The sequence below is a fragment of the Rhinopithecus roxellana genome, chromosome 12 (genome assembly GCF_007565055.1).
Source record: "Rhinopithecus roxellana isolate Shanxi Qingling chromosome 12, ASM756505v1, whole genome shotgun sequence".
Classification (NCBI taxonomy): domain Eukaryota; kingdom Metazoa; phylum Chordata; class Mammalia; order Primates; family Cercopithecidae; genus Rhinopithecus; species Rhinopithecus roxellana.
The window spans coordinates 74630519-74656714 of record NC_044560.1 but is presented as its reverse complement, the minus strand read 5'-3'; the positions used below and the strand labels follow the sequence as shown (position 1 = coordinate 74656714).

Sequence of the window (26196 nt, the reverse complement as noted above, 5' to 3'; positions counted from 1 at the left end):
AAATGATTCAAGGTACTACAACCCTCTTTGTTTGTAATGTCCATCTTCAATATACTCTTCTTCACTTTAAAGGCTTATATTTTTCTGAAAGATCTTTTGACACTAATTGCCCTTATCTTGCTTTTATTAAGTATGAACTCTCTGATGTTAAGATATAAGCAGACATTAATGTCTTTTTTGCAGTCTGTATTTCTATAACTTTTCTCCAATGTAAATGCTTTCTGTTCAATAAGGTGGTTAAAGTTTTGCCACATTGTTCTCACTTGTAGGAATTTTTCCCAGTATGAATTATTTTACATCTAATCAAGTAAGGCAAGGAGTGATGGCTCGTGCCTGTAATCTCAACACTTTGGGAGGCCCGAGGTGGGTGGATCACCTGAGGTAAGGAGTTCAAGACCAGTCTGGCCAAGATAGTGAAACCCCTTCTCTACTAAAAGTACAAAAATTAGCCGGGCATGGTGGCAGATGCCTGTAATCCCAGCTACTTGGGAGGCTGAGGTAGGAGAATTGCTTGAACCCAGGAGGCAGAGGTTGCAGTGAGCCAACATCACACCATTGCACACCAGCCTGGGGGACAAGAGTGAGACTTCATCTCAAAAAAAAGAAGAAAAAAATCAAGTATGACAACCATTTAAAGACATTGTCACATTCTTCACATTTCTAGGATTTCTCACCAATATGATTTCCTTTATGGTTAGAACTAAGTTTGAGGTGTTGTCAAAAGCATTATTGCATCTTTCTGGTTTGTGGAGTTTCTCTCCAGTATGAATTATCTCATGTGTGTTAAGATCTGAGGACTAGTGGCTGGGCGTGGTGGCTCATGCCTGTAATCCCAGCACTTTGGGAGGCTGCAGCGAGCAGATCATAAGGTCAGCAGTTCAAGACCAGCCTGATCAACATGGAGAAACCCTATCTCCACTAAACATAAAAAATTAGACAGGTATGGTGACACGTGCCTGTAATCCCAGCTACTCGGGAGGCTGAGGCAGGAGAATCACTTACACCTGGGAGACAAGAGTTTGCAGTGAGCTGAGATCACACCATTGTATTGCAGCCTCGGCAATGAGAGTTAAACTCCATCTCAAATAATAATAATAATAATAATAATAATAACTGAGCACTAGTTAAAGCTTTTGCCATATTTTTCACACTCATAAGGTTAATCTCCAGTATGAATTTTCTTATGTTTAGTAAGAATTGAGGACTGGCTAAAGGCTTTGCCACGTTCTTCACATTTGTAGGGTTTCTCTCCTGTATGAATTATTTTGTTCAAAAAGGTTTGAGGACTGGTTAAAAGCTTTGCCACATTCTTCACAGTTGTAAGCTTTCTCTCCAGTATGAATTATGTTATGTTTAGTGGGACCTGAGGACTGGATAAAGGCTTTACCACATCCTTCACATTTTTAAGATTTTTCTCCAGTATGAGTTATCTTATGTTTAGTAAGATTTGAGAATTGGTTAAAAGCTTTGCCACATTTGCAGGATTTCTCTCCAGCATTAATTATGTGTAGTAAGGGTTGAGGATTAGTTAAAAGGTTTGCTACATTTTTCACATTTGTAGAGCTTCTCTACAGTATAAATTATTTTATGTGCAGAAAGTTGAGGGGACCATTAAAGACTTTGCCACATTCCTCACATTTTTAGGTTTTCTCTCCAGTATGAATTATATTATTTAGTAATGGATGAGGACTTCTTAAAAGCTTTGCCACATTATTCACATTTGTATAATTTCTCTCCTGTAGGATTTTATGTTTAATAAGGTACGAGAATCTATAAAAAGTTTTGAGACATTCTTCATATATGTAGGGTTTCTCTCCAGCATGAATTACCTTATGTGTCATCAGGGTTGAGAAGTGGTTAAAAGCTTTGTCACATTCTTCACATTTGTAGGATATCTCTCTGGTATGAATTCTCTTTAGTAAGTGTTGAGGACCAATTAAAGCCTTTGCCACATTCTTCACATTTGTAGAATTTCTCTCCAGAATGAATTATCTTATGTTTAGTAAAGTATGAGAATCAATAAAAACCTTTTCCATATTCTTCACATTTGTAGGCTTTATCTCCAGTATGAATTATCTTATGTGTAGTAAGGTGTGAGTACCAGTTAAAAGCTTTCTCACATTCTTCACATTTGTAGGGTTTCCTTCCAGTATGATTTCTCTTATGTGTAGTAAGGTGTGAGGACTGGCTAAGAGCTTTCTCACGTTCTTCACGTTTGCATGGTTTCTCTCTAGAATGAATTTTTTTTTTTTTTTTTTTTTTTTTTGAGATAGAATCTCTGTACTCCAGTCTGGAGTGCAGCGGAGCAATCTCAGCTCACTGCAACCTCCATCTCCTGGGTTCAAGCAATTCTCCCACCTTGGCCTCCAGAGCAGCTGGGACTACAGGTGTGCACCACTACACCTGGCTAAGTTTTTATATTTTTAGTAGAGACGGGGTTTCGCCATATTGGCCAGGCTGGTTTCAAACTTCTGACCAGGTGATCTGCCCACCTCAGCCTCCCAAAGTGCTGGGATTACAGGTGTGAGCCACCACACCCAAACTCTTTTTTATCTTTAGTAAATGTAGGGTCCAGCCCCACAGGATTGTTGGGTTTTTCTCCCTGTGTGCAGAGATGAGCAATTGTAGAAATAAAGACACAAGACAAAGAGATTAAAAAAAAAAAAGAAGACAGCTGGGCCTGGGAGACCACTACCACCAAGACACAGAGACCTGTAGTGGCCCCGAATTCCTGGCTGCACTGTTACTTATTGGATACAAGGCAAAAGGGGCAGGGTAAGGAGTGCTAGTCATCTCCAATGATTGACAAGGTCACATGAGTCATGTGTCCACTGGACAGGGGGCCCTTCCCTGTTTGGCAGCCAAGGCAGAGAGACAGAGAGACAGAGAGGACACAGCCCATGCCATTATTTCTTCATAGCAGAGGTTTTTAGTACTTTCACTGATTTTTCTACTGCTATCTAGAAGGCAAAGCCAGGTGTACACAATGGAACATGAAAGCGGACTAGGAGAGTGACCACTGAAGCACAGCATCACAGGGAGACGGTTAGGCCTCTGGATAACTGCAGGCGGGCCTAGTGGAGTAGTCTTCTCTAAACTCCCCTGGGAAAGGGGGACTGCCTTTCACAGTCTGCTAAGTAGCGGGTGCTTTTCCTTGGCACTGATGCTACCACTAGACCATGGTCCGCTTGGTAAAGGGCATCTTCCCAGACACTGGTGTTACTGCTAGACCAAGGAGCCCTCTGGTGGCACTGTCCGGGCATGACAGAGGACTCACACTTGTCTTCTGGTCACTTCTATGTCCCCTCAACTCCTATCTCTGTATGGCCTGGTTTTCCCTAGGTTTATGATTATAGAGCAAGGATTATTATAATATTGAAATAAAGAGTAATTGCTACAAACTAATGATTAATGATATTCATATATAATATCTATTATCTACATCTAGCATAACTATTCTTATTTTATAACATTTTATTATACTGGAACAATTCGTGCCCTCGGTTTCTTGCCTTAGCACCTGGGTGGGTTGCTTCCCACAAGTAAGGGTAGAGGACCAGTTAAAGCCTTTGCCACATTCTTCACATTTGTAGAATTTCTCTTCCGCATGAATTCTCCTATGTGTAGTAAAGCATGAGTATCGGTTATAAGATTTGCCACATTTTTCACATTTGTAATGTTATTCTCCAATATGAGTTATCTTATGTATAGTAAGGGTTGAAGATTGGTTAAAAGCTTTGCCACATTCTTCACATTTGTAGGGTGTCTCTCCAGTATGAATTCTCTTATGTTTAGTAAGGTTTGAGGACCAGTTATAAGCTTTGCCACATTCTTCACATTTGTACAGTTTCTCTCCAGTATGAACTCTCTTATGTCTAGTAAGAGTTGAGGACTGGTTAAAAGCTTTTCCACATTCTTCACATTTGTAGGGTTTCTCTCCAGTATGAATTATCTTATGATTAGTAAGGTTTGAGGACTTTTTGAAAGTTTTGCCACATTCTTCACATTTGTAGGGTTTCTCTCCAGTATGAATTATCTTATTTCGAGTAACTTGTGAGGAACAGTTAAAAGTTTTGCCACATTCCTCATGTTTGTAGGGTCTCTCTCCAGTATGAATCATCTTATGTGTAGCAAGGTATGAGAATTGGTAGAAAGCTTTGCCACATTCTAAACATTTGTAGGGTTTCTCTCCATTGTGAATTCTCTTGTGTTTAGTAAGGGTTGAGAATACATTAAAGGCTTTGCCACATTCTTCACACTTGTAGGGTCTCTCTCCAGTATGAATTATCTTATGTTTAGTAAGGGTTGAAAATACACTAAAGGCTTTGCCACATTCTTCACATTTGTAGGGTTTCTCACCAGTATGAATTCTCTTATGTGTAGTAAGGCGTGAGTACCAGTTAAAAGCTTTGCCACATTCCTCACATTTGTAGCGTTTCTCTACAGTATGAATCATCTTATGTGTAGTAAGGTAAGATAATCGGTAGAAAGCTTTGCCACATTCTTCACATTTGTAGGGTTTCTCTCCAGTGTGAATTCTCTTATGTGTAGTAAGGTATATGAATCGGTAGAAAGCTTTGCCACATTCTTCACATTTGTAGGGTTTCTCCCCAGTATGAATCATCTTATGTGCAGTAAGGTAGGAGTAGCAGTTAAAAGCTTTGCCACATTCCTCACATTTGTAGGGTTTCTCTCCAGTATGAATTATCTTATGTGTAGTAAGGTATGAGAATCGGAAGAAAGCTTTGCCACATTCTTCACATTTGTAGGGTTTCTCTCCAGAATGAATTTTCATATGAGTAGTAAGGTTTGAGGACTGTTTAAAAGCTTTGCCACATTCCTCACATTTGTAGGGTTTCTCTTCAGTATGAATTATCTTATGTCTAGTAAGGGTTGCAAATACATTAAAGGCTTTGCCACATTCTTCACATTTGTAGGGTTTCTCCCCAGTATGAATCATCTTATGTGCAGTAAGGTAGGAGTAGCAGTTAAAAGCTTTGCCACATTCCTCACATTTGTAGGGTTTCTCTCCAGTATGAATTATCTTATGTGTGGTAAGGTACGAGAATCGGAAGAAAGCTTTGCCACATTCTTCACATTTGTAGGGTTTCTCTCCAGAATGAATTTTCATATGAGTAGTAAGGTTTGAGGACTGTTTAAAAGCTTTGCCACATTCCTCACATTTGTAGGGTTTCTCTTCAGTATGAATTATCTTATGTCTAGTAAGGGTTGCAAATACATTAAAGGCTTTGCCACATTCTTCACATTTGTAGGGTTTCTCCCCAGTATGAATTATCTTATGTCTGGTAAGGTGTGAGTACCAATTAAAAGCTTTGCCACATTCCTCACATTTGTAGGGTTTCTCTCCAGTATGAATCATCTTATGTTTAGTAAGGTGTGAGGACTGCTTAAAATCTTTGCCACATTTTTCACATTTGCAGTGTTTCTCTCCAGTATGAATTACTTTATGTCTAGTAAGAGTTGAGGACTGGTTAAAAACTTTTCCACATTCTTCATGTTTGTAGGATTTGTCTTCAGTATGAACTCTCCTGTGTCTAGTAAGGGTCGAGAACCATTTAAAAGCTTTGCCACATTCTTCACATTGGTAAGAATTCTCTCTAACATGAATTCTTTTATGTTGACTTAGGTGTAAAAGCATGCAAAATGATTTGCCACATTTTTTACATTTGAAAGGTTTCTTTCCAGTATGTCTTGTCTTATGTGTATTTGAATTCAAAAATTTATGAAAGACTTTCCCATATTTATCACATTGAAATATTTTGCTCTGGGTAGTTGTCAAACACTGGTTTAGTTCATTATAACCTTCTTTGTGCACATTACACTCATTCATACTTTTACAGCCTTTTCTTAACTGTAAATCCTTATGTCCGTATTTTCCATATTCTCTCAGTATCGCTTTTTGGAAAGAATCTTTTATGCCTGGCTGTGGCCAAAGGTCCTGGGCAAAATGAAAACATTTAACTGAAAGAAATAAAAATATCAAATTACTCCACTTACTAGACTCAGATAAATATAGATTACAAATCTAACCTATAACATTATACAAACTACATATACAAGGTGACATAGCAAAATACAAAAGGCCCTAATTTTTTATAGACACATATATATAACAAAAACATACTAACCAAAATACATCTGAGAAAAATTATGTGAGCTAAATGTTTAAAGTACCCCAAATGAGCACAATGCAAAAAGTTACATACAATAAAAAAAAAAAAAAAAAAAGTTTATTTCTTTTACCCAACACAGCTGTTTCTGCTCCTCAACATAACATAATGCTTTTAGAAGTAAATTGCCCCAGGTGTGGTGGCTCACACCTGTAATCCCAGCAGTTTGGGAGGCTGAAGCATGTGGATCATGAGGTCAGGAGATTGAGACCATCCTGGCCAACATTGTGAAACCCCGTCTCTACTACAGATACGAAAATTAGCTGGGCATGGTGGTGTGTGCCCATAGTTCCAGATACTCAGAAGGCTGAGGCAGGAGAATTGTTTGAACCCAGGAGACAGATGTTGCAGTCAGTCGAAATTGCACCATTGCACTCCAGCCTAGGTGACAGTGCGAGACGCCATCTCAAAAAAACAAACAAAACAAAAAGAAGTAAACTGCCAGCCTGGCGTGGTGGCTCAACCTGTAATCCCAGCCACTGAGGAGGCTGAGGCAGGAGAATTGCTTGAACCCAGGATACAGAGGTAGCAGTGAGTCGAAATCACACCATTGCACTCAAGCCTGGACAACAGAGTAAGACTACATCTCAAAAAAAAAGAAAGAAAAAAAAAATAAGTAAATTGCCAACATTTGATATATTTTTTTAAAAAAAACACAGGTAGAACGCACCCGCCGTGTCCATGGAGAGAGGCTGAGGCAGCCGAGCTCCGGCCCATGGCACTGGGGTGCCAGGATGGTGAAGATGTCAGCTTCCTTAGTCCAGGCAACTGTCCAGGCTGTGAGCAAGAGGAAACTGCAGCCCACCTGGGCCACCCTCACCCTGACACCTCCAGCAGTAAACAAGATAAAACAACTTCTTAAAGATAAGCCTGGCCGGGCGTGGTGGCTCATGCCTGTAATCCCAGCACTTTGGAAGGCCAAGGCGGGCAGATCACGAGGTCAGGAGATCGAGACCATCCTGGCTAACAGTGAAACCCCGTCTCTACTAAAAATACAAAAAATTAGCTGGGCGTGGTGGCAGGTGCCTGTAGTCCCAGCTGCTCGGGAGGCTGAGGCAGGAGAATGGCATGAACTCGGGAGGCAGAGCTTGCAGTGAGCCGAGATGGTGCCACTGCACTGCAGCCTGGGAGACAGAGCGAGATTCTGTCTCAAAAAAAAAAAAAAAAAAACAGATAAGCCTGAGCATCTAGGTGTAAAAGCGTAAAAGTCAGTGTCTGAACCAGGGGCTCCAATGGCCTTTCTTTTTTTTTTTTTTTTTTTTTTTGAGGCGGAGTCTCGCTCTGTCGCCCGGGCTGGAGTGCAGTGGCCGGATCTCAACTCACTGCAAGCTCCGCCTCCCGGATTTACGCCATTCTCCTGCCTCAGCCTCCCGAGTAGCTGGGACTACAGGCGCCCACCACCTCGCCCGGCTAGTTTTTGTATTTTTTTAGTAGAGACGAGGTTTCACCGTGTCAGCCAGGATGGTCTCGATCTCCTGACCTCGTGATCCACCCGTCTCAGCCTCCCAAAGTGCTGGGATTACAGGCTTGAGCCACCGCGCCCGGCTTCTAATGGCCTTTCTTATACTCTAGAATATACAAAGATAAAAGGAGATTCTGATGAAGTCATTCAAGATGGAGTCAGAGTATTCATCAAAAAGAAAGCAAAGCTAACACTTTTAGGAACAGAAATGGACTATGTTGAAGACAAATTATCCAGTGAGTTTGTGTTCAATAACCCAAACATCAAAGGGACTTGTGGCTGTATAGAAAGCTTTAATATTTGAAATCTCAGGACTCTTCTGGCCGTAGGTTCCAGGAAAGCTCTGGGAAGCCTTGGGGCTCACTGCAGAAATCATGTGACTGTCAAGTGCTTAATGTGCTGCTGCCTTGTAAGGAAAATAAAGTGATTTATCTTGAAAATGAAGCTAGTGTGTTAGATCCCAGAAGAAATGTTTGTATTTTCTTTAGGGGACAGAAAATGAGAAGCCATCACTCTCTTTGGATCATTTAGGTCTCTTGCATCCTTTGTTTTAGAACCAGTTTCATTAAAGTTGCCTTCCTGGGCACCTGTTTATCCATTTCCTGAACAGTGTGCACTCCTTAACTCTCTACTGAATGGCTTGAATATGCATCCCCCTCAGCATTTCTCCCAACCAGATCGGTGACTCCTAAAATCTGACAGGACGTCCTGACTGCTGGTAGTAGTAACATGATGGTGCATTGTTTTTCCACCCAAACTTAATAAAGCCTTTTTATACATTTTTATGAAAAATTTCATTGTCAGATGCCTCACTGCATACCTTTAATAGTACCGGGCAAAGATTTTCTTCAACTATAGTACAGATTAGTTCTCAGTGATGGTATTAAAAGGTGAGAAAGACATCATCCGTCTGTTTTTCAATCCATTTCTTTTGCCACCTTATGTGCCTGCTCAGAGATGGGATCTCAAGGTGACTTTGATTCTTTTAGTTGAGGGGTCTCTTAAAGTCATCTAGCCTGCCTCCCTCAATTCCCTATGTGAGGAAGCAAAACTCCAGGGAAACCAAAGGGCTCCTATCCACCCCCACCCCACAGGCCCGGGGAGAGTAAGGACTCTACCCGCATCTCCCCTTCCTTGTAGGTGACACATGCTCTGCCCTCTAAGGCAGTCAGTGAAGGCAAATCGTCTGTGTTCTTTATTTGGTCACCATTTTGATATAATTTCTTTATAATTTGATGGAGATCATATTTTTATTTTATTTTGAGTGGGAAGAATTTTAAAACCCTTTTATGTGAATTACCATCTTGTTTCTTTCATCTTTGAAACTATGGTTTGTAGCAGAGAAGACATTGTACAACCCAGAATTATGCTTTTGGAATGTGGTCCTCATTGTGCAGGAGAACGTGGGGATCTTCTCTTAAAATTCCCAGTGTGCATATACTTTATGGTTCCCTGGTCCAGTTGCTAAAGTTGTTAATATTTTAGCCTAACATTTTTATCATCAACTTTTCTTTAAAAGTGTTCCTTCTGTCACTTAGTTACTGATTTTCCTGGGTTTGACGTATTAAATATTCTATGAGATGACATATATGCTTTTTTTGAAAGCTGATTCTCATGAATTCAAGTAGTTGAGTTCCTTTATGTTTCTTTTATTCACTAAAGTAGCTGGCACAAAACACACCAAAACCTAGAGCGGTAGTTTTATGTAAATGCTCATGAGTTTGTATCAATAATATAATTGTTGATCCACTTATAATTCATGCAATACTGCATGTATGTAGAGATTGAGTTGTCAATTAAAAAAAATGTGGCCTCAAAAAAAATGAAATAAAATAAAATAAAAACACAAGTAAAATACCGGCTCATATATCTTTATTACTTGCTTGTAGGAGCCTTTGAAGACACTGGTTTCTGTCACCCATGACATACAGTGCAGAAAGAAATGGTGGTATACTTTGGAATGACAGTTTGAGTCTGCTGAGATCAAAGGTAAATGTTACAGGAGTGAACAGACTGCAGTACCACAGAAAGAACACAGGTGCAGCAAGTGATTACTGAGTATTAACAAAGAAGATAAATAATTTCCTTTAACTAAAAAATAAACACAAAATTTCAAACAAGACACATTCTAAGAATATGTTTGAGAGACTCTCAGAATCTCTAACCCAGACAATTCTTCAAAGTGTGCCAGGAGAAGGCCACATTATAAAGACTGGGACAGGTAACATTGTTTGCGGGTAAACGTGCAAATTTTAATAAAATATTAGAATATATATAAAACAGGGCAATGTGGTTCCAACAAAAATATAAAATTTTCAGAAATAAATAAAAAATGATGTGTACCTTCATTTTTAAAATCGAAAATAAATTGAATAATACTCAATGAGTAAAATATGAACACAGAGAACTATAGAAAATCAGAAAACTGGAAATAAGAACAGAAATATTTAAAATATCAAAAAACAAATAATGGAGGTAAAAAATATAAAAGATAACTGAAAAATCTTTTAAAAATGACATAAAAATGAAGAAACTCGACAAACAAACTAGGATACAAAGATACTTATATCAAACACATATGTAAGCACGATTTTAAAAGTCACAGAAAAGAGAATCTTGGGAGCTGCAAGATGAAAGTGACGTGTTGGCTGGGCGTGGTAGCTCACACCTGTAATCCCAGCACTTTGGGAAGCTGAGGTGGGTGAATCACCTGAGGTCAGGAGTTCGAGACGAGCCTGACCAACATGGAGAAATCCCGTCTCTACTTAAAATACAAACTTAGCTGGGTGTGGTGGCATATGCCTGTAATCCCAGCTTCTTGGGAGGCTGAGGTAGGAGAACTGCTTGAACCCAGGACGCAGTGAGGTAAAATCACATTATTTCATTCCAGCCTGAGGAACAAGAGTGATACTTTATCTCAAAAAAAAAAAAAAAAAAAAAAAAGGTGATATTATTTGCAAGAATACTCTTATGAGATAGCCAGCGGATTCTCAACAAAAATTTTTCAGGACAGAAGGAAACTGTGTGGTATAGTCAAATTTCTGAAGAAAACAGTTATCAAGTGAGCATAATACCATCACCAAATCTGTCCTGCTAAATAAAAAGAAAAAAAACTTCAAAAATAACCAAACTTTACAAAGTATATGGGCACTTCCTCACATATAAAAGGTGCTGAAAGCAGTTGCGTTCAATGAAAATAAGATGATGCAACAAGGCAACACAAAATCATATTAAAACACATTATTTTTGGGGAAAGACATGCACATACACAAAAATAAATTTCTTAGCATTATCATAATGGCACGGAAGAAATTTTTAATTAATCTCCAAAATTTGAAAGATAAAAGCATAGAAATCATTATAAATATCTGTTAATAAATATACAAAATAAAAAATGTAATTAGCAATATCAATGACAAATTGATATTTGATATCTGAGAACATACGTAATGAGAAAAAATTTATGCATGCAACTAAAGTTCATTTTTAACCAGACTGAAATATATCGTATCTTTTCGAGGTTTTATGTAGTCCCCCACAAACCACAAAGAATACGCCTGTATAGATACAGAAAACAAAATAAGAAAGAAGTAAAAGCATATCAAAGTAAAAATAAAACAGCCACAAAGAGAAACAGAAAGAGAGAAAATGTAGGACAAAGATGCAAGAATCAAACAGAACAACAACAAAAAAATTAGTAAGTCTCTTTGCTTCAGAAAACTTTCCAATTAAGAGACATACTTTCAATAAAGAAATTTATTTAAAATTATTAAAAACCAAGATCCAATTTGCCTTTCTACAAGGGTCAGCTGACATCTAATGATAAAAAATACTGAAGGTGGCAAAATAGATTTAGCCATTGCATGCAAATACTAACCAAATGAGAGCAGAAGAAGTCAAAATAGTATTACAAAATCTACATCTTAAGTCAAAAACTGTCATATCTTACATAAAGTATTTTAAGTCAAAATTGCAGAGACAAAGAAGGACATTAAACAATAATAGATTTATTAACTGGGAACCTATGATAAATTTGTGTGTGCATGTGTGTGTGTATGTGTCTATGTGTATGTCACACTAAGGTTCCAAATATATAAAGCAAATATTGACAGACTGGAAGAAACACCTAGACAGCAATATAATTATAGTAGGAAATTTCAATAACCCACTTTCTGTAATAAAAATAAAACAAGACAGAATATTAGTAAGTGAAGAGAAGAATTGAAGGCAGTATAATACAATTTTTTTTTTTTTTTGAGATGGAGTTTTGCTCTTGTTGCCCAGGCTTCAGTGCAATGGCACAATCTCGGCTCACAACCTCCGCCTCCTGGGTTCAAGCGATTCTCCTGCCTCAGCCTCTTGAGTAGCTGGGACTACAGGCATGCACCACCATGCCTGGCTAATTTTGTATTTTTAATAGAGACGGGGTTTCTCCACGTTGGTCAAGCTGGTCTCGAACTCCTGAACTCAGATGATCCGCTTGCCTTGGCCTCCCAAAGTGTGGGGATTACAGGCGTGAGCCACTGCGCCCAGCCAGTACAATTATGTTTAACAGAGAAATAGAGAAGAGTCCTCAAGAATATGAGGAAACACATCCTTCTCAATAGCTTATGCAATATTCTCTTTGATAGACCACCTGTTAGGCCAAAAACGGCATCTTAAAAATTTGTTAAATTTGACATTTTATGAATTACATTCTATGATCAAAATGGAATGAAAGTATAAAATAGAAAAAAAGGGGCCAGACGCGGTGGCTCAAGCCTGTAATTCCAGCACTTCGGGAGGCCGAGACGGGCAGATCACGAGGTCAGGAGATCAAGACCATCCTGGCTAACACGGTGAAACCCCGTCTCTACTAAAAAATACAAAAAACTAGCCAGGCGAGGTGGCGGGCGCCTGCAGTGCCAGCTACTCGGGAGGCTGAGGCAGGAGAATGGCATAAACCCGGAGGCAGAGCTTGCAGTGAGCTGAGATCTGGCCACTGCACTCCAGCCTGGGCAACAGAGCAAGACTCCGTTTCAAAAAAAATAAATAAAAATAAAAAACAGAAAAAAAGGCTGGGTGTACTGGCTCACACCTGTAATCCCAACACTTTGGGAGGCTGAGGCGGCTCTACTAAAAATACAAAATTAGCCAGGCATGGTGGCACATGCCTGTAATCTCAGCTACTTGGGAGGCCGAGGCAGGAGAATCGCTGGAGGCAGAGGTTATGGTGAGCCAAGATTGCGCCATTGCACTTTAGTCTGGGCAACAAGAGTGAAACTCTGTCTCAAAACAAAAAACAAAACAAAACAAAACAAAAAAACTACTATAAACTTTGAATAGCCAAAGCAATCTTGAGGAAAAAGAACAAAGCAGAGGGACATCATATTTATAATTTCAGACTATATTTCAAGAATATACTAATAAAAAAGGATGGAATGTGCAGAAAATTAACATAAAAACCAATAGAACAGTGACGACTATTCTCACACATTTTAGACATGACGCAAGAGAGAACTAAAAAAATAGTTTAACATAAAGTTTCTCAAAATCATGCAGATATTTGTGTGTCCCCCCAAACAATGGAAAAGCAGTCAGATTGTGTAGTCTCTTATATGCCACAGAGGACTCTGGCTCTCACTGTAAACTTGAAGGAAAATCAATTAAGGGAAAGTAGAATCCTTAGAGAATTCAAAAGCCTAAGACAGAAGACGGCCCTATGTGAGAGCAACAACAACAACAAAAAAACCAAAACACACACCTCAGGCTTCCCAGAATCTATTTGCTTTGGAACACAGCTTCTCAAATCACATTATAGGGACTTGCTTTTTCATTTTTTTTGTAATCTTCCAAACTTTCATCTATGTCAACTGTTTTATTCACTCTCACCTACCTGGGGGTGTGGCTACCGTACTGTGTCTCTTCATATTCCAGGGATCTTTTCCTTGCTCCAGACAGGTGATCAGATCTGGCTTAGAGACATCAATACCTGCTTTATTAAAAATAAATAACATGAATCTTGCTTTTATTCTCTACTTACCTACCTAGTACTGTGCTTAGTAAAGAGGATGTAATAGAGTATTCTAGAAAATTCATCCCAAAATTCTATTTAATGACAGAAAGTTCTTAACATTTAGAAAATATTTTAAATTTGTAGGTCCTTAATTTCACTACTCAGTACTTATGAATCAAAAATTAGTGGTGGCAAATAGATTTTAACATACGGGCAACAATATTTTATACTACTAAATTTCTGAAACTACCACTACTCTCGAGTAGAGGGTACAGACCAGCTCAGGAATGCAAAAAGTTCAGGCTAAGATAAAACATCTTGAGGAAATTTTTTTTTTCTACGCAGATAATTCCTCGAGATTTTTTGAAAACAGGAATCAGAAACTCATTTATGCAAAGCATAAATTACCAAAAATTATTCTACAAAAACGGAGAAATGAAATCTTTAGTGTATATAAGGAATGGTGCATTAAAGTTATTCTCACCCAAGAACACCAGGTTTCTGAAGTTCTCTAACATCACTTTCCTATACAAATCTTGTTGAGCAGTGTCCAGACATTGCCACTCCTCCTGAGAGAATTCTATGACCACATCCCTAAATGTCAACGGCCCCTGAAAAACACACATACACACATATTTACAAGTGTCCACGGGTAGAATTTATCATTTGAATTAAGGTTAAATGAGAGAGTAGAGAAAGTTGGTTCTGACTTACAGGAATGACTGCAATCATCCAACATTTTCAACACAGAAATATTCTCTAATGTATTCTCTAACTCTGAGAAGAGAATGGTTTAAGATCTACAATACCAGTGTATATATAATTTTATGAACAATAAAGTATAAAACTAAAGTCATAAACACAAACATGTACATTTTTTAGTGTTATACTGCATCACAAAGAATGAGTAGTGTGTATTTTTCAGGCAAAAATGACATGTTGAGTTAGACGGCCCCTCTCAAGTTTCAATGTGAACAATAAACTGGAGCTCTTGTGCAGATTTTTTTTTTTCAGAAGATGTGAAATAAAGTCTGAGATTCTGAATGTCTAACAAGCTCACTAGTAATGCCAATGTGTTTGGCCCAAAAGGAATATTTTGTCAAACATCCAGTAAGTGGAAGAGCCTGTGTTTTACCAATTTTTCTGGCCTATAAACAAAGATAAGAGTCTTCATTTTCCAAAGATAGACATATGCAAACAAAACCTAAGAAAGAAAGGCAGCTACCAGATTAAATGTGATGGTTTATGCACAGGCTTCTTTAGCTACATAAAGATACTTAATAATGAAGAGAAAAATAATTAACTCTATAGTGAAATAAATATTTCAGAGAGCTCTTGAAGTAAATTTTAAAATCAACTGCACGAGAACAAATGTTTATGGTGTGCTGACGCACACCAAATAACACAGCATCACTGCTGAGATAGTGCCCCCCAAAAAGTATAGTCTGAATTTACCCATACAGAAAAATCAGTTTTATGCAGAGTTTAAGATGCAGATATCTTCTATGTTCTGAAATTTTTAATAACAATTTAAAGTAGTCTTTCTTTAGCACCCTAGAAAGCATCGCCCAATAATTTTTTTTTTTTTCAGAACTTTCAGGGTAATAAATGCCATCCTGTTTAAATAAGCATTTTCTTAATCCTGCTCTGAATAGAGCTAATGAACACATGAAACCTCATTACATGTTCTCCATCTTTACTAAGGACGTTCCCCCAATAGGAATCTTGAGTATCCACATCTTCCCACGTTCAGCAGCAACAAGGGAAACATTTTTAATATTGCAGATTATAAATTCATGGTAAGAATTCTGCATAGCATATAAGAAGTCATGATTTAGAGAGTGTAGAGAAGGCTCTGGGATATAGGAGAGAAATATTTTGCAGACACCCTTGACTATCACAATAATTTTTTAAAGTAGTTAAACTCATTAGAGGAAAGAAACACAAGTAGAGAAGTAAAGGTTTGCAAGGATTAAATGCATCACACTCCAGGAGGCAGAGTGGACACTGCTCTTCATCTGAGACAAGTTTAGCTGAGAAAAAAAAAAGCCATTTTTCCTCTTTTGTCTTCTTTGGAAATGCTCTTCAGATGACATTCTCTGGAGAAGTTACACCTGCATCTTGAAAAAATTCCTTTAAAGGTGTCAGCACCACCTCTTTACCTGCAAGCCTCACACCCACAGAAAAAATAAATAAGACCTGTAGAAAAAGCCCACCCATTTCTGTCCATTATAGCAGCAGAGATTCAGGAACAATGAACTGCTCAATGAATATAAAAATATGTTTCTCTATTTTTGTCTTCAGGTGCCTGCCTTTGCCACAAACACCAGCAATTTCTGCTAAACTAATGGAAATATGGGTGACATTGACCTCTCCCTATCAAAACCAAACAGAACAGTACCTGTGACTACTTTTTAGTGCAAAGGTGGTACTTAACTCTCATGAATGGATCTTGAACCCCACACACTTGATTCTGGCCTCGCCTTAGAGTCACATGAGAAACAATTAAAACAACATGAATACTTTCCCCTAGAACAATATACAGAACCTGTGGAAAGGGTACAAGTAAAGAGACTGCTGCAAATTGGCCATGTAATGCTAATGAGAAGTCTAGGCTGATAACCACTTAGCTAACCATTGCCTCTCAAGCTTTAATGAACTCAAAAATCACTTGGTAATGTTGTTCCCACTTTATATAATGTGATTCTGTAAGTTTGAAAAGGGTCCATGGATGGCTGTTTCAAACAAGTCCCCTGTCAATGCTGATGATGCTCCCCCTAGGCTCATGATTAGCATTAGTTAGAGAAGCAGGCACAGCACAGAGTCCCTTACACTCCACACTCTTGTCACAATACAATACTTCTGATACACAAAGAAAGACAAAAAATGTAAAGTTTCGTATTCTTTGCTGGCTCTCTAAAGTTTACAGAGGACAGAGAAGGTAACAATGTCTGAATAAGTCTGCATTTAAAAAACAACATGTACACATGAACCAATGCAATGTTTATTAAGCAGGTACTATGTGCGCAATAGTACGTTAGAGAGCACAGTGCTGGGAATAACACATTATGTGTTATTATTTGTTATTATGTCCCAATAACACCTTGAAAGTTCATACTAAGTGTTCAACAATTCTCAGGATTTAGATAAAAGACCCAGAATTATTATTTCCTTGTCTGTTTCTCTGTCATTGATTTTCTTAAATATATATATACACTAAAAGCTATATATAGACAGATGAAGATATATAGATAACTAAAAGCTAAATATAGATGAAGATATATAAAGAAACAGACATAGAAAGAGCTTAATGTAGTTTAGGGAAATTTTTTTGTGTTTATATTTACTTGTTGATGAATAGTAGAGCAGCTACTGGATCTGCAGGAATAGAAAAGTTGCTAAATGGAATGTTTCTGTAAGTACTGGTTTTACTACAAAATTTAAAAATTAAGATCTTAAAATGTATAGTTTATTTTTCTTATGTATCTGTTTTTGGGTTTCAGGATATTGTGAGCACCAGCTCTAGAAAGTCAGTAGGATTTACCCCCCAAAACTTGAATCTTTATAAATCCGTTTTGTAAGGAAAGACTCCAGAGTGGGGCCAGGCCTAAATAAGGCCTCCAAAAATGGTGAATCTGATCAGAATTGGGGCAGGGAAAAGAAACTAGGTAGAACTTGTTTTCTACATCACTGGGGTATTTCCAGTTTTGTTTTTCCTAACTTACCTAAGAAAAGCTTAAATCCCAGCCTGGCACAGTGGCTCATACCTGTAATCCCAGCATTTTGGGAGGTCGAGGTGGGTGGATCGCCTGAGGTCGGGAGTTCAAGACCAGCCTGACCAACATGGAGAAACTCCGTCTCTACTAAAAATACAAAATTAGCCAGGGTGGTGGTGTATTCCTGTAATCCCAGCTACTCGGGAGGTTGAGGCAGGAGAATCGCTTGAACCCGGGAGGCGGAGGTTGAGGTGAGCTGAGATCGCGCCATTGCACTCCAGCCTGAGCTACAAGAGTGAAACTCTGTCTAAAAAAGAAAAAAAGAAGGGGGCGGAGCAAGATGGCCGAACAGGAACAGCTCCAGTCTCCAACTCCCGGCGGGAGCGACACAGAAGACCGGTGATTTCTGCATTTTCAACTGAGGTACTGGGGTCATCTCACTGGGGAGTGCGGGACAATCGGTGCTGGTCAGCTGCTGCAGCCTGACCAGCGAGAGCTGAAGTGGGGCGAGGCATTGCCTCACCTGGGAAGTGCAAGGGGGAAGGGAATCCCTTTTCCTAGCCAGGCGAACTGAGACACACAACACCTGGAAAATCAGGTAATTCCCACCCCAATACCGCGCTTTAAGCAAACGGGCACACCAGGAGATTATACCCACACCTGGCTGGGAGGGTCCCACCGCCACGGAACCTCCCTCATTGCTAGCACAGCAGTCTGCAATCTAACCCCAAGGCAGCAGCGAGGCTGGGGGAGGGGCGCCCGCCATTGCTGAGGCTTAAGTAGGTAAACAAAGCCGCTGGGAAGCTCGAACTGGGTGGAGCTCACAGCAGCTCAAGGAAACCTGCCTGTCTCTGTAGACTCCACCTCTGGAGACAGGGCACAGCCTAAAAACAAAAGGGGAAGCCGCAGAGGCCTGTGCAGACGCGAACGACTCTGTCTGACAGCTTTGAAGAGAGCAGTGGATCTCCCAACACCGAGGTTGAGATCTGAGAACGGACAGACTGCCTGCTCAAGTGGGTCCCTGACCCCTGAGTAGCCTAACTGGGAGACATCCCCCACTAGGGGCAGTCTGACACCCCACACCTCACAGGGTGGAGTACACCCCTGAGAGAAAGCTTCCAAAGTAAGAATCAGACAGGTACACTCGCTGTTCAGCAATATTCTATCTTCTGCAACCTCTGCTGCTGATACCCAGGCAAACAGGATCTGGAGTGGACCTCAAGCAATCTCCAACAGACCTACAGCTGAGGGTCCTGACTGTTAGAAGGAAAACTATCAAACAGGAAGGACACCTATACCAAAACCCCATCAGTACGTCACCATCATCAAAGACCAGAGGCAGATAAAACCACAAAGATGGGGAAGAAGCAGGGCAGAAAAGCTGGAAATTCAAGAAATAAGAGTGCATCTCCCCCTGCAAAGGAGCGCAGCTCATGGCCAGCAACGGATCAAAGCGGGTCAGAGAATGACTTTGACGAGATGAGAGAAGAAGGCTTCAGTCCATCAAACTTCTCAGAGCTAAAGGAGGAATTACGTACCCAGCGCAAAGAAACTAAAAATCTTGAAAAAAAAGAGTGGAAGAATTGATAGCTAGAATAATTAATGCAGAGAAGGTCATAAATGAAATGACAGAGATGAAAACCATGACACGAGAAATACGTGACAAATCCACAAGCTTCAGTAACCGACTCGATCAACTGGAAGAAAGAGTATCAGCGATTGAGGATCAAATGAATGAAATGAAGTGAGAAGAGAAACCAAAAGAAAAAAGAAGAAAAAGAAATGAACAAAGCCTGCAAGAAGTATGGGATTATGTAAAAAGACCAAATTCTACGTCTGATTGGGGTGCCTGAAAGTGAGGGGGAAAATGGAACCAAGTTGGAAAACACTCTTCAGGATATCATCCAGGAGAACTTCCCCAACCTAGTAGGGCAGGCCAACATTCAAATTCAGGAAATACAGAGAACACCACAAAGATACTCCTCCAGAAGAGCAACTCCAAGACACATAATTGCCAGATTCACCAAAGTTGAAATGAAGGAAAAAATCTTAAGGGCAGCCAGAGAGAAAGGTCGGCTTACCCACAAAGGGAAGCCCATCAGACTAACAGCAGACCTCTCGGCAGAAACTCTACAAGCCAGAAGAGAGTGGGGGCCAATATTCAACGTTCTTAAAGAAAAGAATTTTAAACCCAGAATTTCATATCCAGCCAAACTAAGTTTCATAAGTGAAGGAGAAATAAAATCCTTTACAGACAAGCAAATGCTTAGAGATTTTGTCACCACCAGGCCTGCCTTACAAGAGACCCTGAAGGAAGCACTAAACATGGAAAGGAACAACCGGTACCAGCCATTGCAAAAACATGCCAAAATGTAAAGACCATCGAGGCTAGGAAGAAACTGCATCAACTAACGAGCAAAATAACCAGTTAATATCATAATGGCAGGATCAAGTTCACACATAACAATATTAACCTTAAATGTTAATGGACTAAATGCTCCAATTAAAAGACACAGACTGGCAAACTAGATAAAGAATCAAGACCCATCAGTCTGCTGTATTCAGGAGACCCATCTCACATGCAGAGACATACATAGGCTCAAAATAAAGGGATGGAGGAAGATCTACCAAGCAAATGGAGAACAAAAAAAAGCAGGGGTTGCAATCCTAGTCTCTGATAAAATAGACTTTAAACCATCAAAGATCAAAAGAGACAAAAAAGGCCATTACATAATGGTAAAGGGATCAATTCAACAGGAAGAGCTAACTATCCTAAATATATATGCACCCAATACAGGAGCACCCAGATTCATAAAGCAAGTCCTTAGAGACTTACAAAGAGACTTAGACTCCCATACAATAGTAATGGGAGACTTCAACACTCCACTGTCAACATTAGACAGATCAACGAGACAGAAAGTTAACAAGGATAGCCAGGAATTGAACTCTTCTCTGCACCAAGCGGACCTAATAGACATCTATAGAACTCTCCACCCCAAATCAACAGAATATACATTCTTCTCAGCACCACATCACACTTATTCCAAAATTGACCACATAATTGGAAGTAAAGCACTCCCTAGCAAATGTAAAAGAACAGAAATTATAACAAACTGTCTCTCAGACCACAGTGCAATCAAACTAGAACTCAGGAATAAGAAACTCAATCAAAATCGCTCAACTACATGGAAACTGAACAACCTGCTCCTGAATGACTACTGGGTACCTAACAAAATGAAGGCAGAAATAAAGACGTTCTTTGAAACCAATGAGAACAAAGATACAACATACCAGAATCTCTGGGACACATTTAAAGCAGTGTGTAGAGGGAAATTTATAGCACTAAATGCCCACAAGAGAAAGCTGGAAAGATCTAAAATTGACACTCTAACATCACAATTAAAGGAACTGGAGAAGCAAGAGCAAACACATTCAAAAGCTAGCAGAAGGCAAGAAATAACTAAGATCAGAGCAGAACTGAAGGAGATTGAGACACAAAAAACCCTCCAAAAAAATCAATGAATCCAGGAGCTGGTTTTTTGAAAAGATCAACAAAATTGACAGACCGCTAGCAAGACTAATAAAGAAGAGAGAGGAATCAAATAGACGCAATAAAAAATGATAAAGGGGATATCACCACGGACCCCACAGAAATACAAACTATCATCAGAGAATACTATAAACACCTCTACGCAAATCAACTAGAAAATCTAGAAGAAATGGATAATTTCCTGGACACTTACACTCTTCCAAGACTAAACCAGGAAGAAGTTGAATCCCTGAATAGACCAATAGCAGGCTCTGAAATTGAGGCAATAATTAATAGCCTACCAACCAAAAAAAGTCCAGGACCAGATGGATTCACAGCTGAATTCTACCAGAGGTACAGGAGGAGCTGGTACCATTCCTTCTGAAACTATTCCAATCAATTGAAAAAGAGGGAATCCTCCCTAACTCATTTTATGAGGCCAACATCATCCTGATACCAAAGCCTGGCAGAGACACAACAAAAAAAGAGAATTTTAGACCAATATCCCTGATGAACATCGATGCAAAAATCCTCAATAAAATACTGGCAAACAGGATTCAGCAGCACATCAAAAAGCTTATCCACCATGATCAAGTGGGCTTCATCCCTGGGATGCAAGGCTGGTTCAACATTCGCAAATCAATAAACGTAATCCAGCATATAAACAGAACCAAAGACAAGAACCACATGATTATCTCAATAGATGCAGAAAAGGCTTTTGACAAAATTCAACAGCCCTTCATGCTAAAAACCCTCAATAAATTCGGTATTGATGGAACGTACCTCAAAATAATAAGAGCTATTTATGACAAACCCACAGCCAATATCATACTGAATGGGCAAAAACTGGAAAAATTCCCTTTGAAAACTGGCACAAGACAGGGATGCCCTCTCTCACCACTCCTATTCAACATAGTGTTGGAAGTTCTGGCTAGGGCAATCAGGCAAGAGAAAGAAATCAAGGGTATCCAGTCAGGAAAAGAAGTCAAATTGTCCCTGTTTGCAGTTGACATGATTGTATATTTAGAAAACCCCATTGTCTCAGCCCAAAATCTCCTTAAGCTGATAAGCAACTTCAGCAAAGTCTCAGGATACAAAATCAATGTGCAAAAATCACAAGCATTCTTATACACCAGTAACAGACAAACAGAGAGCCAAATCATGAAGGAACTTCCATTCACAATTGCTTCAAAGAGAATAAAATACCCAGGAATCCAACTTACAAGGGATGTAAAGGACCTCTTCAAGGAGAACTACAAACCACTGCTCAGTGAAATAAAAAAGGACACTAACAAATGGAAGAACATACCATGCTCATGGATAGGAAGAATCAATATCGTGAAAATGGCCATACTGCCCAAGGTTATTTGTAGATTCAATGCCATCCCCATCAAGCTACCAATGAGTTTCTTCACAGAACTGGAAAAAACAGCTTTAAAGTTCATATGGAACCAAAATAGAGCCCGGATTGCCAAGACAATCCTAAGTCAAAAGAACAAAGCTGGAGGCATCACGCTACCTGACTTCAAACTATACTACAAGGCTACAGTAACCAAAACAGCATGGTACTGGTACCAAAACAGAGATATAGACCAATGGAACAGAACAGAGTCCTCAGAAATAATACCACACATCTACAGCCATCTGATCTTTGACAAACCTGAGAGAAACAAGAAATGGGGAAAGGATTCCCTATTTAATAAATGGTGCTGGGAAAATTGGCTAGCCATAAGTAGAAAGCTGAAACTGGATCCTTTCCTTACTCCTTATACGAAAATTAATTCAAGATGGATTAGAGACTTAAATGTTAGACCTAATACCATAAAAACCCTAGAAGAAAACCTAGGTAGTACCATTCAGGACATAGGCATGGGCAAGGACTTCATGTCTAAAACACCAAAAGCAACGGCAGCAAAAGCCAAAATTGACAAATGGGATATGATTAAACTAAAGAGCTTCTGCACAGCAAAAGAAACTACCAGCAGAGTGAACAGGCAACCTACAGAATGGGAGAACATTTTTGCAATCTACTCATCTGACAAAGGGCTAATATCCAGAACCTACAAAGAACTCAAACAAATTTACAAGAAAAAAACAAACAACCCCATCAAAAAGTGGGCAAAGGATATGAACAGACATTTCTCAAAAGAAGACATTCATACAGCCAACAGACACGAAAAAATGCTCATCATCACTGGCCATCAGAGAAATGCAAATCAAAACCACAATGAGATACCATCTCACACCAGTTAGAATGGCAATCATTAAAAAGTCAGGAAACAACAGGTGCTGGAGAGGATGTGGAGAAATAGGAACACTTTTACACTGTTGGTGGGATTGTAAACTAGTTCAACCATTATGGAAAACAGTATGGCAATTCCTCAAGGATCCAGAACTAGATGTACCATATGACCCAGCCATCCCACTACTGGGTATATACCCAAAGGATTATAAATCATGCTGCTATAAAGACACATGCACACGTATGTTTATTGTGGCATTATTCACAATAGCAAAGACTTGGAATCAACCCAAATGTCCATCAGTGACAGACTGGATTCAGAAAATGTGGCACATATACACCATGGAATATTATGCAGCCATAAAAAGGGATGAGTTTGCATCCTTTGTAGGGTCATGGATGCAGCTGGAAAACATCATTCTTAGCAAACTATCACAAGAACAGAAAACCAAACACCACATGTTCTCACTCATAGATGGGAACTGAACAATGAGATCACCTGGACTCGGGAAGGGGAACATCACACATCGGGGCCTATCATGGGGAGGGGGGAGGGGGGAGGGATTGCATTGGGAGTTATACCTGATATAAATGACGAATTGATGGGTGCTGACAAGTTGATGGGTGCAGCACACCAACATGGCACAAGTATACATATGTAACAAACCTGCACGTTATGCACATGTACCCTAGAACTTAAAGTATAATTAAAAAAAAAAAAAAAAAGAAAAAAGAAAAAAAAAACCCTTAAATCCCAGAGTTATGTAACACAATCTATTTTTGCCACTGCTGTCAATTTTATAACATATACTAATAAGCAATTTAAATGTTTAAATTTTAAAGTTTTCTAGGATAATTTTATTAGAAGATAAATATGTATTCTTAGAAAAGTAAAAGAAACACAAATAACAGTAACTCTTCAGTGTGTAAATATACTTTCAGGTGATAACTTTAGAAGTCACAACAATATTAAAAAGAAGTGGCCCAAGTTGTTTTTGCACACATCTATTCATTGTACCAACCATCTAATGCTTAATTCAAGCTTGTAACCAGTTGCTGGTCTAGACTAAAATTTCCTGGATGGTAGGGACCTTGACTGCTTCATCCATTTTTTTGAATGACCATATGAAAAGGAAGCAATTAGTTTGTTTGGGTCACCAGACCTCCTCTTTGTCTTTCACCCCAGTACCAGAAAACTTGAGAAACTCTCATCTGGGTAACAACTCATGTTATCTCTTGATTGTTATGAGGGAGAAAAAAACACAGGATGTCTTCTTTCTCTTACAACCAGACAGAAACAGAATTAATCATTCTTGTTAGCCTGATGTAATTCTACCCTTGACATCCTCAAATGTCTTAAGGACACCCAGATGATTAGGAGAGGGTTCCCAATGACCCAGGGCTGATGGCCCAGTGATAAGCCAGGCTGGAGAAACTCAGGTCGATTCTAAATAGAAAATGGAACTGCCTTGGTGGAGCTCCAGAACCTGGATCCCCTATCCTGATTTGCTAGCTTTTGGGTAAGAAGATGGACGAGAACACTAAGGCTCTGGATCCTTTGTGGCCTTGATCTCTCACTCCTAAGATGCTTGTTTACACTTACAGGTTCTGTCATCAGATTCTATTTACACCTGGAGCCTCTCACAGACTGTAGCAGGTCACTGAAGAAGACTGAAAAGCTTAAAGAGCCACACTCTCAAATGGGGGATTTAAGATTTCTACACTGACATCTCATAATACAGAAAATGCCTTCTGTTGGTTTTCAGTAAATTCTCAATCCAAAGTCTGGCCCTGTCTTGTAAATCCCAGGCAAAGGCCAGAACTTATGTGCAGATTCTAGGTGGGATCAACCTGACTCTGCATCCTTGGGTGTTACAGCAAGCAGAGTACAATCAAAGGAGAGATCCCTTCATACAGGCTGCTCTAGCACATTCTAAGTAATATGTCTACCTAAAAGAAAAAAACTGAGGCAACATGAATATCAGTAGAGAATTCATCTGGGCCAAGCTTGCGGATCGTAACCTTGGAGCAAAGATACATCCTCCAAAGACTGAACAAATAAGAAATTGAATCCCTGAATAGACCAATAACAAGCTCCAAAACTGAGTTAGTAATAAATAGCCTACCCACCAAAAACATCAAAGAATCAGAAAAATTTGCAGCTGAATTCCACCAGATGTAAAAATAAGAGTTGGTACCACTTCTAATATTATTTCAAAAGATTGAGAAAAGGGGACTTCTTTCCAACTTATTCTGTAAAAATAACATTATTCTGATACCAAACTCTGGCAAATATAAAACAAAAAACAGAAAACGTGAGGCCAATATTCTTAATGAACATTGATGAAAATATCCTCAACAAAATACTGGCAAACCGAATCTAGGAGAACATCAAAAAGCTAATGCACTATGATCAACTTGGTTGTATCTCTAAAATAAAAGGTTGGTTCAACACACAATAAATGTTACTCATCACATAAACAGAACTAAAGATAAAAACCACAAAGTTATTTCAATAGATGTTTAAAAAGCTTTCAATAGTCCAGGCATGGTGGCTCACGCCTGTAATCCCACCACTTTGGGAGTCCGAGGCAGGCAGATCATGAGGTCAGGAGTTCAAGACCAGTCTGACCAACACGGTAAAACCCATCTCTACCAAAAATACAAAAATTAGCCAGGCGTGGTGGTGTGCACTTGTAATCCCAACTACTCAGGAGGGCGAGGCAGGAGAATAGCTTGAACTCAGGAGGTGGAGGTTGCAGTATGCTGAGATCATGGCACAGCACTCTAGCTGTGAGACAATGTCTCAAAAAAAAAAGAATGAAGCTGGAAGCATTACATTGCCCCCCTTCAAACTACATTACAGTAATCAAAGCAGCATTATACTGGCGTAAAAACAGATTCATAGAACAATGGAACAGAATAGAGAGCCCAGAAATAATGCCACACACCTCCAACCATCTGATCTTTGATAAACCTGACAGGAATGTGAAAAGAAATCCGTATTTAATAAATGGTACTGGAATAACTAGTTAGCACTATGTAGAAGATTGAAACTGGT

General features: G+C 39.3%; 1 protein-coding gene and 1 pseudogene across 3 annotated transcripts in view; one reads left to right on the top strand and one right to left on the bottom strand.

Moving 5' to 3' along the window:
- Window positions 1-2462: 2462 nt before the first annotated feature.
- ZNF738 (zinc finger protein 738) overlaps window positions 2463-26196 on the bottom strand; it is a 452488-nt gene continuing 428754 nt past the window's right edge. Inside the window, exons 3-5 of one of the 3 annotated variants that reach the window (XM_030912883.1) lie at window positions 14133-14259; window positions 13529-13627; window positions 2463-5982 (exon numbers count right to left, since the gene is read on the bottom strand). In XM_030912883.1, the coding sequence (XP_030768743.1) occupies window positions 3680-5982; window positions 13529-13627; window positions 14133-14259 (2529 nt within the window). In that variant the 3' untranslated portion in view covers window positions 2463-3679. Of the gene's footprint in view, window positions 5983-9529; window positions 11826-13528; window positions 13628-14132; window positions 14260-26196 lie in introns of those variants that run through there. The other 2 variants (XM_030912885.1, XM_030912884.1) reach the window with 2 other exon arrangements.
- LOC115892155 lies at window positions 6935-7991 on the top strand (annotated as a pseudogene).